The 12536-nt window shown below is 46.5% G+C and overlaps 1 protein-coding gene across 1 annotated transcript; it reads right to left on the bottom strand.

The window, feature by feature from the left end:
* Nucleotides 1–443: 443 nt before the first annotated feature.
* LOC149338915 (uncharacterized) lies at nucleotides 444–12496 on the bottom strand. Its single transcript, XM_089547812.1, has 5 exons — nucleotides 12300–12496; nucleotides 7300–7379; nucleotides 5647–5717; nucleotides 4196–4456; nucleotides 444–1361 (listed from the first exon to the last, which is right to left on the bottom strand). Exons 1-5 carry the CDS (start codon nucleotides 12336–12338, stop codon nucleotides 1210–1212), a joined length of 603 nt encoding a protein of 200 aa, XP_089403938.1. The 5' UTR covers nucleotides 12339–12496; the 3' UTR covers nucleotides 444–1209.
* Nucleotides 12497–12536: the final 40 nt, after the last annotated feature.

Genomic DNA, 12536 nt, shown 5'->3' with positions numbered 1-12536 from the left:
ACGCACGCAGTACGAGGAACAACGCATGCAGCACGAGAAACAACGCGCGCTGAAAGCGCGCTCGGGTGCTCCGAAGCATCCCCGGCTCCTCAACATGACGTCACGCTGGCCGACATGGACGAGGTTTCTCTCTCCGCTGTTCCCCTCTCCTGCGCTCGCGCGGGGCGCGGGAAATTTAAACATCGCGTTTTTAATTGGTGATTGCGCCACTATTTTAGCCAAAATCGAAAAAATAATTTCACAGACGTGATCAGCAATGACACTACTTCAAAACCCTAGAAGGTTAGCCGATTCGAAAACCACCTCAGTATCCCTTTAATACACATGCGTAGCTCATTCTCTTGACACAAGTTTTCTTTTCAGTGCAGTTCTCTCAAATGTTCATGTAAAATATTTCTTGCCCAATTTAGAACAAATGCACAAGCAGGAGTGATCAGTTTTCAGGGTTTAAAACATTTATTAAAAAGTGTATAAAAAGGAGGACAATATCTTTGTACAAGCAGCCCAATGAAATGAGCTGCACATGCATAAAACATCACAGCTGATTGTTCCAGGTCAAATATGAGTATGCCACTAGTTGTCAAGTGGCTCAAATAATTAAAAGGTAATGCATTTGGAACCAATACAGCTAATAAATAAAACTGGGCATCTCACAGAATAGCACACGCAACCCAAGTGATAAGCCCATGCAATGCAGCATTTTTCATGCCATGTCTGAAGAATTGTCTATCTTCCATTTATATAGAAATCATCACATTTAACTGTTTGGAGTGCCCACCAGCATATTTTTATCTTGTGCCCAATTTCATAATTACGCTAGATGCTAAACATTAAAAAGAAAAAACCTGCATGGCACTGCAAAACTTTGGAGACTATACTGGTTGCGACATTCTCACAAAAAGTGTTGAGAAATCCTTTCATATTACTCACTGGGCATCAACTTCGGTAAAAGTTTATACATACCATATACCCTCTTGTAAGGTCCGCACTTTTTATATTACTTTTTTTTTTAGCAATTACTCTAAAACAGGGGGTGAGGCCCATACAGTGATGTCCTTACACGAGGTTATACGGTGCATTAAAAAGTTGTCGCCCAGTTGCATTTTAAAAGTAAAGAGTATTTTAAAATATTTTAAAATACTCTAAAAAAAAAGTAAAAGTAGTAAAAAGTATTAAAAGTATTAAAAAGTAGTAAAAGTATTTTAAAATTTACATGCTGTGACACAATTTCAAAGAAATTCGTCTGGTGCCGTTCACTGCCTCCTGAATGTTGTTTTTAAAAACTTTTTCACACTTGACGGAGTGCGCGAACTCTTGTGGCCTTTCTTTGGCTTCGAGGGAGTCGTGCTGCCCGGTGTTCCCTGCAAGTGAAAGAAGCAAGGGCGTGGATTCAGTCGGGGCAAGGACACCAGAGTTGAAACCCTTATCTGTGCGTCCTCAGAGGCTGGGAAGTTTTTCAGTGAGTCAGCCCCAGATGCCTTGCAAGTGAAAAAGCTGTCCTGTCTGAGGGTGAAGTCACTACCTGACACGGTTGGCAGGTGCCAAAGTGGAGTGTGGGGAATCCCCTTTCCACTTCCAGAGGAGAGGGTGACGGGACAGGTTGTGGATGGAGAAGTAGAGAGGGAAAACCCCCTTTCCTTTTCATGTGCTAGCACTAAACGGGTCACTACTGAAAATGGAGTTGTGCCCTGGTGAAGGAGGAAAACCGGTTTTGTGCCAGCTGCCGCTTACACTGTTTAAAACTGTCATAACTGACGTAAGTGAACAGACCACACATACTGTGCTTGCACATCTACTATGCATATAGTTGAATAAAGTAAAGTATCAGAGTTTGGACCCATATGAAAGGCCATTGTTGGGTTAGTTGGTTCAATTAGAAAGGCGGTATACTAATTTTCAGCTCATTTACACGAAAGACATTCATTGCATATCGCATTTGCACTTGTCTCACCTTTATTTACGGTGACATGCTTTGGTTTTGATTGTAAGTCGACTTCCACTTTGGATTTTCAAATTTACAAAAATAGGTTGACCTACAACCGCGTAAGCCCAGCACATGGGCATACAGGCTACAACCAGGTTTCCTTCTACTCTATAATAGCAACCATACCCACCGTCGAATGAGTGCTGTGTATGGGAACCTACGTAATGTTCGCAGTTGGGAGGTGGGTACGGACTGTACGCACGAAAGATTGAGCCACATCGAGTGTGAAAGACTAGGAGCACAGTGGACGCCCACCGTCTGTATCGCATTCGCGAGCTCGCCGCGCGTGTATATGAATTGGTCTCGTGATGATCGTCACATTCGACACTCATTGTGGGCATTTCTGAATCAGCTGAAGACACTGAAGAACTCGCGTGCGCTTCTGCGTAAATTTAGTCCTAAAAAAATTCGGTCATTCAACATGACAACGTTTGGACACGGAAGTCGGGGGACAATCACCACAATGAAGCTGCAGTTTCGGAATGTTCGGCCTCACTCACCCATGGACCTGACGTAGCACCAAGCGGCTTCTGGGAATTCCCGAAGCTGAAGGGACATTTGAAGGGCATGCGCTTTGCATCCGACGAAGAGGCTGCCAATGCTGTGCCTAGATGGTAGTCAGCCTCACTGTTCCCTGACAGCAAGCAAGCAGTAGTGCATCGATAGCAGAAGTGCACCAGTGTTGGTGGGGACCATATCAAAAAAATGAACTATGTTTGCGAAAGAAATGACTTCTAGCTGTATTTTGACGGCAGCATCTCATTTTCATCAGTTAAAAAATATCTTACAGACGAAGAGGCAAAACATATATTAAACACCCCTCATATTACTCTAATGTAACTAGAGTTTTCCTCAAGATTTTTGTCCTTTAAAGTCTACCCTCATGCTATTTGAGAATACCCCGGTTTCACTGCCCTAAAGCAATGCCATGCTGTGGCCATTTTGAACCAATCGCAACTCTGTCTTGGTTTCAACAGTTTTGCGATGTTATGTTGGAAACACAAGTACCATGGAAGCCAAATGCGAATCCATCCGAAGTCAGAACATTGTTCTTTGCATTCACTGCGATACTGTGCCTGTTGCATCGCGGTGTCATGTTCTTTGCATGTGAAATCATTTGCGGTGCAGTTGTTTCTGTTGCTACTGCAGTCCACAAGGTGGCAGCACATGCTCAGTATGACGCTCGCTTTAAGGAAAGGAGCAGCAACAGCCGAAGGTGCCTTTTTAAATGCGAGACTGAACACAATTCCATGGGCCTCATCCTGTCCGTCAAGTTCAGCTAGAGGAAAAGGTAACAGACTGACTGATCTTGATGGCATTGAGGAACATGAGAAGATTTCAGGTACTGCCTCCTGCAATAGGTAGGACTTCCATGAATGCTCCTGGAGTCCTAGTAGAAAGCTTGGAAGTGAACTCCCTGGGCTCTAAACTTTTGACAAAGACTGTACCTCCTGGCTACTTCGTTTCCCGCCTGGTACGTTTTCCAGCGACAGCCGTTACGTGCCTGTTCCTGGGTTTCGGCAGCTGTGCTTCGTCAAGCCTAAATTACTCTGCCTGTACCCATCATCTCCTTTTCTCCTTAAAAGCGGAAACTAAGTGATTTGATTCAATCGGCGCAACCTGAGAGTGGCTGCCACGGGAACCATCTGGAGGGTGGTTGCTGCGGAAGGAGAGAAGGTATGGCTAGAGCGGAGGAATGCAGCACGGTCCATCTGCGGCGACTGCTGCAAAACGAGCTGCCCAAGGAGAGGGTCATCGGTGGCACTACCCGCTTAGAGCGGTGGACTGGAGTAGAGGGCTAGTGGAAAAACGGGTATGTGTGGAATGCCCTAAAGCTACAGAGACACGAAGCTGCTTTCATATTCTATACCTCTACGTACCTTAAAATATAAATACCTTAACAGCTGTCACTGAATCTCCTGTACACAGTGGTAACTGTCCTGTCAGTTTTTTTTTCTGCAGTCTCTTGAAAAATCTTACAGCTCACTTCTACTGTATAAATACCCAATGGGCACTGAAACTCCCTTGGATGTCCTGTGGACATCCTGTGGACATCTGAGGGATGGTCAAGGGAGGTTCAGTACCCACTGGGTAAAAAATACCGAGCACCGTGTCCCATGCGGCTACGCCATTTCAAAGGAGACGCTCCTGACATCCATCCATCCAGTGTGACTGTAGAGAGAATGACAACATGCCAGGAACAATGCATACCTTCCAGGTATCCCTGAAGGGCATCGAGCACGTCCTCCCCGCCGTCCACGATCTCAATCAGCTCCTTTATGTGGCACTGGTCGGCGGGGTCCAACTGGAGCAGTGGCGCCACCTCGCTCGTGGGGCTGCAGCTGGCAGCTCGCAGAGCCAGGGCCGAAAGGGCCAGCACGGCCGCCACTGCCAGGGTGGCCTCACTGCTGCGCCCACCCTTGGCACCATCTCGGTGCGTTAGAAAACGTGCCGGCAGGAACCCGTGCAGGTCTGAAGAGAACAGGGAAACCACTTTCAGTCTACACACCGAGAGCAGCTTAACCCTGTAACACCCCAACGCAGCGCAGAAGTGCAAACAACAGACGCGGGTTCGATGCCGGCCTTGGCGGCGGAATTTCTTTGGAGGAGAAATTCTAGAGGCCCGTGTACTATGCGATGTCAGTGCACGTTAAAGAATCCCAGGTGGTCGAAATTATTCCGGAGCCCTTCACTGCGGCTTCCCTCATAGCCTGAGTCGCTTTGGGACGTTAAACCCCATAAACCAAACCGACCAAACAACTCGTGTTTTATGCTTGCAGAACTACATGAATTGCCTTCATTTTTGCGGAAGCGGTCATCCACAACATATTTAGTAAAGAAAAGTCAAAGTTGATGATGATGGTGTGTTTTAATGGCGCGAGGGCACCTCAGGCCAAACAGCGCCCAGTACAAGGCAAACGGTCAACTCAGGTTATTAAGATGTTAAGAAACACAGGAGGCTTGCTAAAAGATAAATTTATGCAAAAGCTGAGCATAACGATAAAACAGCCTCGAATTTCCGCACTAATAATGCAGCTTCAGGAAGAGAAGTTTTGAATTTTGCACTCATTTTATCATGCGTCCCTAAATATTTATCCACAGTTATCCTCTCAGATAGAGACCATAAAAATTAGCTCTATTGCCCAATCTTTCACTCAATCAACCTCAGATTTTTTGCACTTTTACAATAGAGGAACCATAAGTGATGAAATCCTGGAAGCTCACAACTTCTCACTGACGGTTTGAATGCCTGGACATCCCAACAGGATTTAAGCAGGATGAGAGGGCAATCATGGGAGATGATCATGGGTGATTGTGCCAGTAGCCACCAGTCAATCAGCCAGTGATGTTATCGGTTACCTGAACTGAAAAACATAGGCACCACAATATTCCGCACAACACCACAAGTAGAATTCTGGGATGACCTCCTACGCAAGTTAAGCATTAAAAAACACAAGGCACTGCACGAACAGAAATAAAAGCTTGAGATGACACTTTTGCTCTGCCTGAAGGATATGGAGAGAGTTAGAAATGAGCTGTGTGAAAACCAATGATCAGGCAAGTCTTCCAAACACGCTTGAGCACTACCCAAGGCAGCCAGTGAAGCATTCCGCAAAAGTGTTTTGGAGCATGCTGCAGCTTTTGAACCATGCAGGACTTACCACAGAGGGTCTTCTCAATAACTGTGAATGTCTGGTTTGGGGCCACGTTCTCGGAGTTGACCGACGGGTCCCTGAATGGCAACAGGAAAGAGGCTCGAGTAAGCAACCCTCCAGACTGAAACAGCCACTCAATGGCCAATCCTAGAACCTCTTCAGTCAGCAGCAATGAGAGTTTACGCACCCATCTCCACGAATTTGAGAATGGCATTTGCCAAAACACCATACACACTCCAAAGCTATCCAAGAACTTAATATGTTAAGTGGCAGCAAACTTTGTGGGCTAGCTGGTATGCTTTCTCCCAACTACCAGTTCCGACAGCCCAGAGAATACCACCACAAAAGAGAATTGGCTTTTTTTGTTGCTTATGGGTTTAAAATGGTTTCTTCAGCGTTTGCACATCCACAGCAAATGAGCATCGAAATGGCAAACGCAACCATAAAACAGCAGCACAAACCAGTGGGGCAGGCACATCGAGAGGCACCAGAATGGAGAGTTGCCACTGGCACACCATGCAATTATGAACTCAAGAGAAGAAACCTGAAGTGCCACAAAGAGGCAAACAAGTACCACTGAATGAGTTCACAAATAGGTATGTAGCCGTGGCCTCATACAGAAAGCCCTTCCAGAAGGGGTGTGAGATTATTCAAAAGTTTCGAATAGTTGGTGAAATAGTGATGCAGTTTTCAATACTCGATTCAATCTGAATGTTTGGTATTCATCTCAAGCGAACAATATCTCTGGAATGTTTGCTTCATGTGGGGTAAGTTCCCTTGACTTCCATGGGACGACTCTCGCTGGCTGCAGCTGGCATAGCTAGCCCCACGTGGCATTCGCTAATAAAGCACGACAGCGCAAGCACGAAGGGGAACTAGCATGACACACATGGAGATGGGTGCTCCTTTCCAGCGTCTGAAGCAGGATGGTGTCTGGAATGCAGTGTATATACGGCTAGCTAGCATGGTGTCCATGGAGTCACCATCAAAAAGCAACAGCTGCGAAATGATGCAACCGCAGTTAAGAGCAGTAGTCGGAGGTCCCACAGATATGTCCCATACCCCACAAATACACTGACACCGCATGCAGGTCGACCACCCCAATTCACAATGGCCATCTTTGCACAAAACTTCCCAACCTCATCCTAATCTCGTCTTCCCAACCTCATCCTAATCTCGTCTTCCCAACCTCATCCTAATCTCGTCTTCCCAACCTCATCCTAATCTCGTCTTCCCAACCTCATCCTAATCTCGTCTTCCCAACCTCATCCTAATCTCGTCTTCCCAACCTCATCCTAATCTCGTCTTCCCAACCTCATCCTAATCTCGTCTTCCCAACCTCATCCTAATCTCGTCTTCCCAACCTCATCCTAATCTCTTCTTCCCAACCTCATCCTAATCTCTTCTTCCCAACCTCATCCTAATCTCATCTTCCCAACCTCATCCTAATCTCATCTCATCTAACTTCCCAATCTCATCTGCCTACCACCTAAATTTCAGGCACTACTGGGCTAGTCTGTTCATGCCATTCAAGGGCAAATAAGCTGAAGGAATGAACTTAATTACTACCCTTGAATGACATCGGCCGACTAGCCCAGAAAACCTTGTTTTTACCGAGGCTCATTAGGCAACAGTCAGGGCTAGCTGTGCACTACTCACAGGGACGAAAGCAGGCGAAGGAGCTGCAGGCCATCCTGCAAGTCGGAGACAGCCTGCACCTTGATCCGGTAGCAGGCCAGCTGCGGAGTGAAGAGGGAACAGGAAGGCTTCTTCAGGCGCCAAAGATCAACAAGCACTCGAAAAAATTTTGGACAGTCAGGCGGGCTTAGAGAGAACTTTTCAACCACTTGCTTAATTGCACTGAAACTGGAGGGGCTAGTTTATACTATCACGTCACTGCTGGGACCATCTCTTGCAAAATTAGTCAAAGCATAGCTAACCGCAAAAACGAGAGTACATGTGAGGAAAATCCTTCCTTGTCACTGTAACCGAGTGATTTCCAGATGTGCATCTCATATGTTCTCGACAGCTGCGGCCTTGTATCGCACGTAGCAATTCGGAGGAGGGGGCTTTCTTCATCTTTTTCTCTTCTTTTTCACGCTATAAATTCATATGTTCCCATGCTAAAGCTCTCAGTTGACTGTAGTAGCGCATGTCATCCTTGCAATATTAACTTGGAAGTAATATTTCACAGAGATGTGGTCACGTGGTGGGTTACACTGAAAATGGCAAAGTTTCGCCGTAAGATGTCGCATCAGCTTGTTTTACGAGATTTTCAATGCCCTGTTAAAATGATGGATATTTGTTCCTTCGATACTGCGGTGCTCAAATGATTCTTACAATAAAAGACAACCTTTTCATTTACACCACAATCTTAGGACACGCTCTGGTCAGTCCCTTTAACCTTTTCACAGCCTGCAGGCATGCTAGGACAAGGATTACAGTTAAAAAGCATTCAGATGGTTTTAACTACAATTTTCTGATGGCTTGGCACTTAGTTGGAGGCTTACAGTACAAGGAAGACTTAGTTTAAATACTACAAAAACAATGTTTAACTTCATCAGATTTCGCTCAATAGACGAGGTGGAATGAGATGCAATGATGTTCAATCCCATTTAATACACATCTCAAAAGACCAAAAGCTCAGTGCAAACAGCTGAACAAACTTATGGCATGTAAACATGACAAATTCTCTTTGCAACCATGTCTTGTGGAACAGGAACAGTGTTAAATGCTATGTATCAGCGTCAAATGAAACGTAAACACCACAACTAAACCTTAAGCACTAAAATAAGATCTCAACTGAGGGAGGCTGAATACTACAGCGTATTATTTTTAGTTTTATGACTGCTGTTTAAATTTATACCTTGCCTGTATTTCCTCTCCAGGCAGTATTTTCGTTTTCGTTTCAAACATATTGTACATACGACCAGTGCAAGTTTATGTACACAGGCTGACTTGCAGAAACAAGGATAGTTATATGCATCGCCAATGGTTTGGTTTATTGGGGTTTAACGTCCCAAAGCAACTCAGGCTATGAGGGACGCCGTAGTGAAGGGCTAAGGAAATTTCGACCACCTGGGGTTCTTTAACATGCTATGCTAAGTATAGGAGACAGCATTCTTTTCAGCTTCATCAGGCTAGCAGCACTGAGCAATATGTACAGTCTTTGTCAAAAGTAACCAGGCTGCATGGTTTGCTTCCAGCTTGTATAGTGGAGCCCTTGTGGCTTTCCTAAAGATCAAAAGTTGTTGGAAGGTAAGAAGAACCCCAGTCCTTACTTTTAACAACCATTTTAGCTTTAGAGAAGCTGTAAGGGCTCCACTGTACGAGCTAGAATCAAAACCATGCAGCCTGGTTACTTTTGACAAAGACTGTACGTCATTCCTTACATTCTGTCAAGCACATGAACGGGCTTGGTGCTGAGAGCATGATTAGACAACCCTCACAAAATTAGTATGCCTACAAGCCACATCAAAGGAATTTGCGGACTGCACTAAGCAGTTACACTCTACAGAGGCGGATGAGCAGAGCAACACACAGCCACACTTGCATGGCTCTCTCGTACCCACCCACAACAAAAATTAGGCTTACTGCCATGTCAGTCTATGAATAGAATTATCAGTCAACTATCCATGAGGATCCCGTAAAAACTTATTTAAATGTGAAGCAAAACGCAGCAGAAAGAAAAATACACTTAACGTTTGCATGCTGTGCTACTAAGCACAGAACCAGCCAATAAAATTTAGCTGATAAATATTTTCCAGTAGCCAACCTGCAATGATGCACGTAAAAGTAGACAAACGACCAGAATAGCCAATTTCGCGGAAAGCTCACCGCTTAAAAAAAGAAAGCAATCCTCCGCCCAGTGTGCAAGCGGGTACTGCTGGAAAAATTGTATTTGGAAAAATTTAACATTTCAGATGCGATCCAACGTTACACAGGTGCTTGAGAAGCGTATCAATCAGTCAAAAAAAGAAAAAAACTGATACTGAGAGTGATTTCCAGCGAGCATGGATGAAATCTACAAATAAAAGAAAATCTAAGCTCTTTTCAACAGCTGCGAAAATGTACGCAGTCTCCTTGGTAGAAAGCTCAGAGAACAGCTTCATGGTGGCCAGGCAGCTTCTTACTGAGCTGGTGGCAAACAATAGCATGAAAAATATGGTGGATAAAGAAGATAGGCAAGGAATGCTACAAACAGAAGTGCCTATAACTACACGGTTTTTAGTAGAACACATCAGTTAAAAACAGGTCAGAGAATACCTATTGAGGGACCACGTCGCAACCACCGGACTCAACGTACAACTGTTTCTGGCATGCATTGTATGTCACGACTCTTCCTGGCACCTCTGTGCCATCTCTCTGCAGAGACGTTTGCCTGCCACCATCGCCCGGTCCTTCCCATACTGTGAAGGCTGCACAACGGCTATAAAAACCTCTCACTCCCCTGTACTACATCTTGGGCCCCAGGTCACGGTCAGCAAGCCTTTGTGGTATGGCCGGTATTGTTTTTTGCCACCCGTGCATGCTTAGGCCTTCTGCCAAGAATGCAAGATTTCGGGTTGGAGTTAGTTTCGTATATGGGGGTTTAACGTCCCAAATTGACTAAGGCTATGAGGGATGCCATAGAGAAGGGCTCCGGACATTTCGACCACCTGGGGTTCTTTAATGTGCACTGGCATCGCACAGTACACAGGCCTCTAGAATTTCGCGTGCAGCGAAATTCGACCACTGCGGCTGCGATCGAAGTCGCGTCTTTTGGGTCAGCAGCCGAGTGCCATAACCACTGAAGCCTCGTTTACACGAACCTGACAACAGCAGGTCGAGTTGAGCAAGGCCAGCCCAACTCGACGGCTGCGTGTTTACAAGAATTGTATTTCAGAGAGTTGAGACCGGTTCAACTGAAGCAACACGATATGTCGAGCAGCGCAGCAGGAAAGGGCAGTGGCAGCCTCCAAGATTGCGACACTGCACCGCTGTCTCGCAGGCGTGACAGCGCGAGCGAAAAACGGGTTCTCATTTATCACCTCCCCTCTCGCTAACCGAACTCTTCGACTCGATGCTTTTAGAAGGGCGGGTCAAGCAAGTTAACCTACCCCCTGCAGGAGAGTTAACTCTACTGGCTCTGCGGCTTATTTTACTCGATCCGACAGCGTTTACACGAACCTGACAACTGGTTTTTTTACCCGACCAGCAAACTCGACTATCGAGTTTATGTAAACAGGCACAGAGCCATCATGGAAGTGGGGTGGAGTTAGTGTAGCTTGTTTAAAATCATGGGACCATTTTACAAAACCCCACTGTGGCACAGGCAGGGGCTTATTATTTTCCAATCTTTTTAGGTTGCCATAGCCTAACATAAGTTTATCGTTACGAAACTTTGGAGAAAATCTTGATAATGGAGCTTTGAGAAATATAGCTGGTATCCGAAGACGGCAGTTAATGCTCTTTTCCCCATGAATAAATCTGTTGGAAGTAACATCTGTTAATCTCGTCCTTTCAGTCCGGTCCCTGTTCCAAAAACAACTCTGCCGCCAGCAACAAGCTTTACTGAAACATCTCTTGCGTATCACGTTGTTAGCAATCTACAAGCGACGAACCCATGCATCGTGCCAGGGGATCACCAAAGTAACCCTACACGATGCGCCTCGATGTACACCGACCACAGGTTGGTCAACGAAACACTCATTCGGAATCTGCCATTGCCATGGGCGTCCAGGCTGGCTGTAGCGATTAACAGACTTCAAGGAAATATTTTTTTTTTTATTGCTGTTGAAAGTCCCAAAGCGACTCAGGCTATGAGGGTCGCCGTAGTGAAGAGCTCCGGATATTTCGGCCACCTGGGGTTCTTTAACGTGCGTTAACATCGCAGAGTGCATGGACTTCTAGACTTTCGCCTCCATCGAAATTCGACCGCCGCGGCCGGGATCGAACCCGCGTATTTCGGGTCAACAGCCGAGCCCCATAACCACTGAGCCACCGCGGCGGCTTTCAAGGAAGTTTAGCTAACACGCGGTATAGTGCATGGACATTAGACATATGTGACTGCTGAAGGAAGAGCCAGACAACCGCGCTGTCGACAGCGGGGTCAGTTTAGGATAGAAAGGTCCCGAGGTTGCGCACTGCACTGCCCCGAAACGGTTCCGGCAATGGCAGTGTCTTCCACACGCACTGAAACTCCGGAACACGAGCGCTCCATGTGCGCCCCGTCTTCACAAAGTGTAGCCGGTGGGGGGCGGAACCTCGAGTTCGCAAGCAGGGCACCAAGCTTACCGAATCACAGCGGGGAGCGGTACAACTCGTCGTTACAATATGTGACTGTCATTGCAAAAGCTTTCAGGTGTAGCCGTTATGCTCAACCTGCCCTTAGTTTTGTTTTGCCTTTGGTTTTATGGAGCCGCGAGGCTAGACACGGCACTGGAAAAAAAGCGAGCGGCCAGCATGAGCATGGCACGAGCTAATCTTTCTCTTTCCTCAGAGTCTAAATAGTGCCCGCGCTTACGTCCGAGTGTGCGGCCGTCGGTCATGCGGCGGATTATCTATGCATAAAACGAGCTAGGCCGTGAAATATGGACACATTCAAAAATGGCACGGCATCTCCGAACAAGGCAAGAAACATTGGTACGAGAAAAACGGTTGGCAAAGAAAGCACGCACCCATTGCACGATGGCTGCCTCCCTCTCTCGGTTGAGCATGGTGTGGTCAGCCGCCTCCGTCACGCTGACGAACCGCACCGACCCTCAACGTACCAAAACATTTGCAAGAACGGCAAGGTCAGGACGTCGGTTCGCAGCAGCCGTTCGCCGTTTTTTAAACACGCGCAGCACGCGCAGTGCGAGCACGAGGAGGGGGGAGGGGAAGGCGCGTGAAGCACCTGATTGGTTGGATATAGT

The sequence above is a fragment of the Amblyomma mixtum genome, chromosome 6 (genome assembly GCF_055824585.1).
Source record: "Amblyomma mixtum isolate Tamu chromosome 6, ASM5582458v1, whole genome shotgun sequence".
Taxonomy (NCBI): domain Eukaryota; kingdom Metazoa; phylum Arthropoda; class Arachnida; order Ixodida; family Ixodidae; genus Amblyomma; species Amblyomma mixtum.
This window is presented reverse-complemented; position numbering and strand designations above follow the sequence as displayed.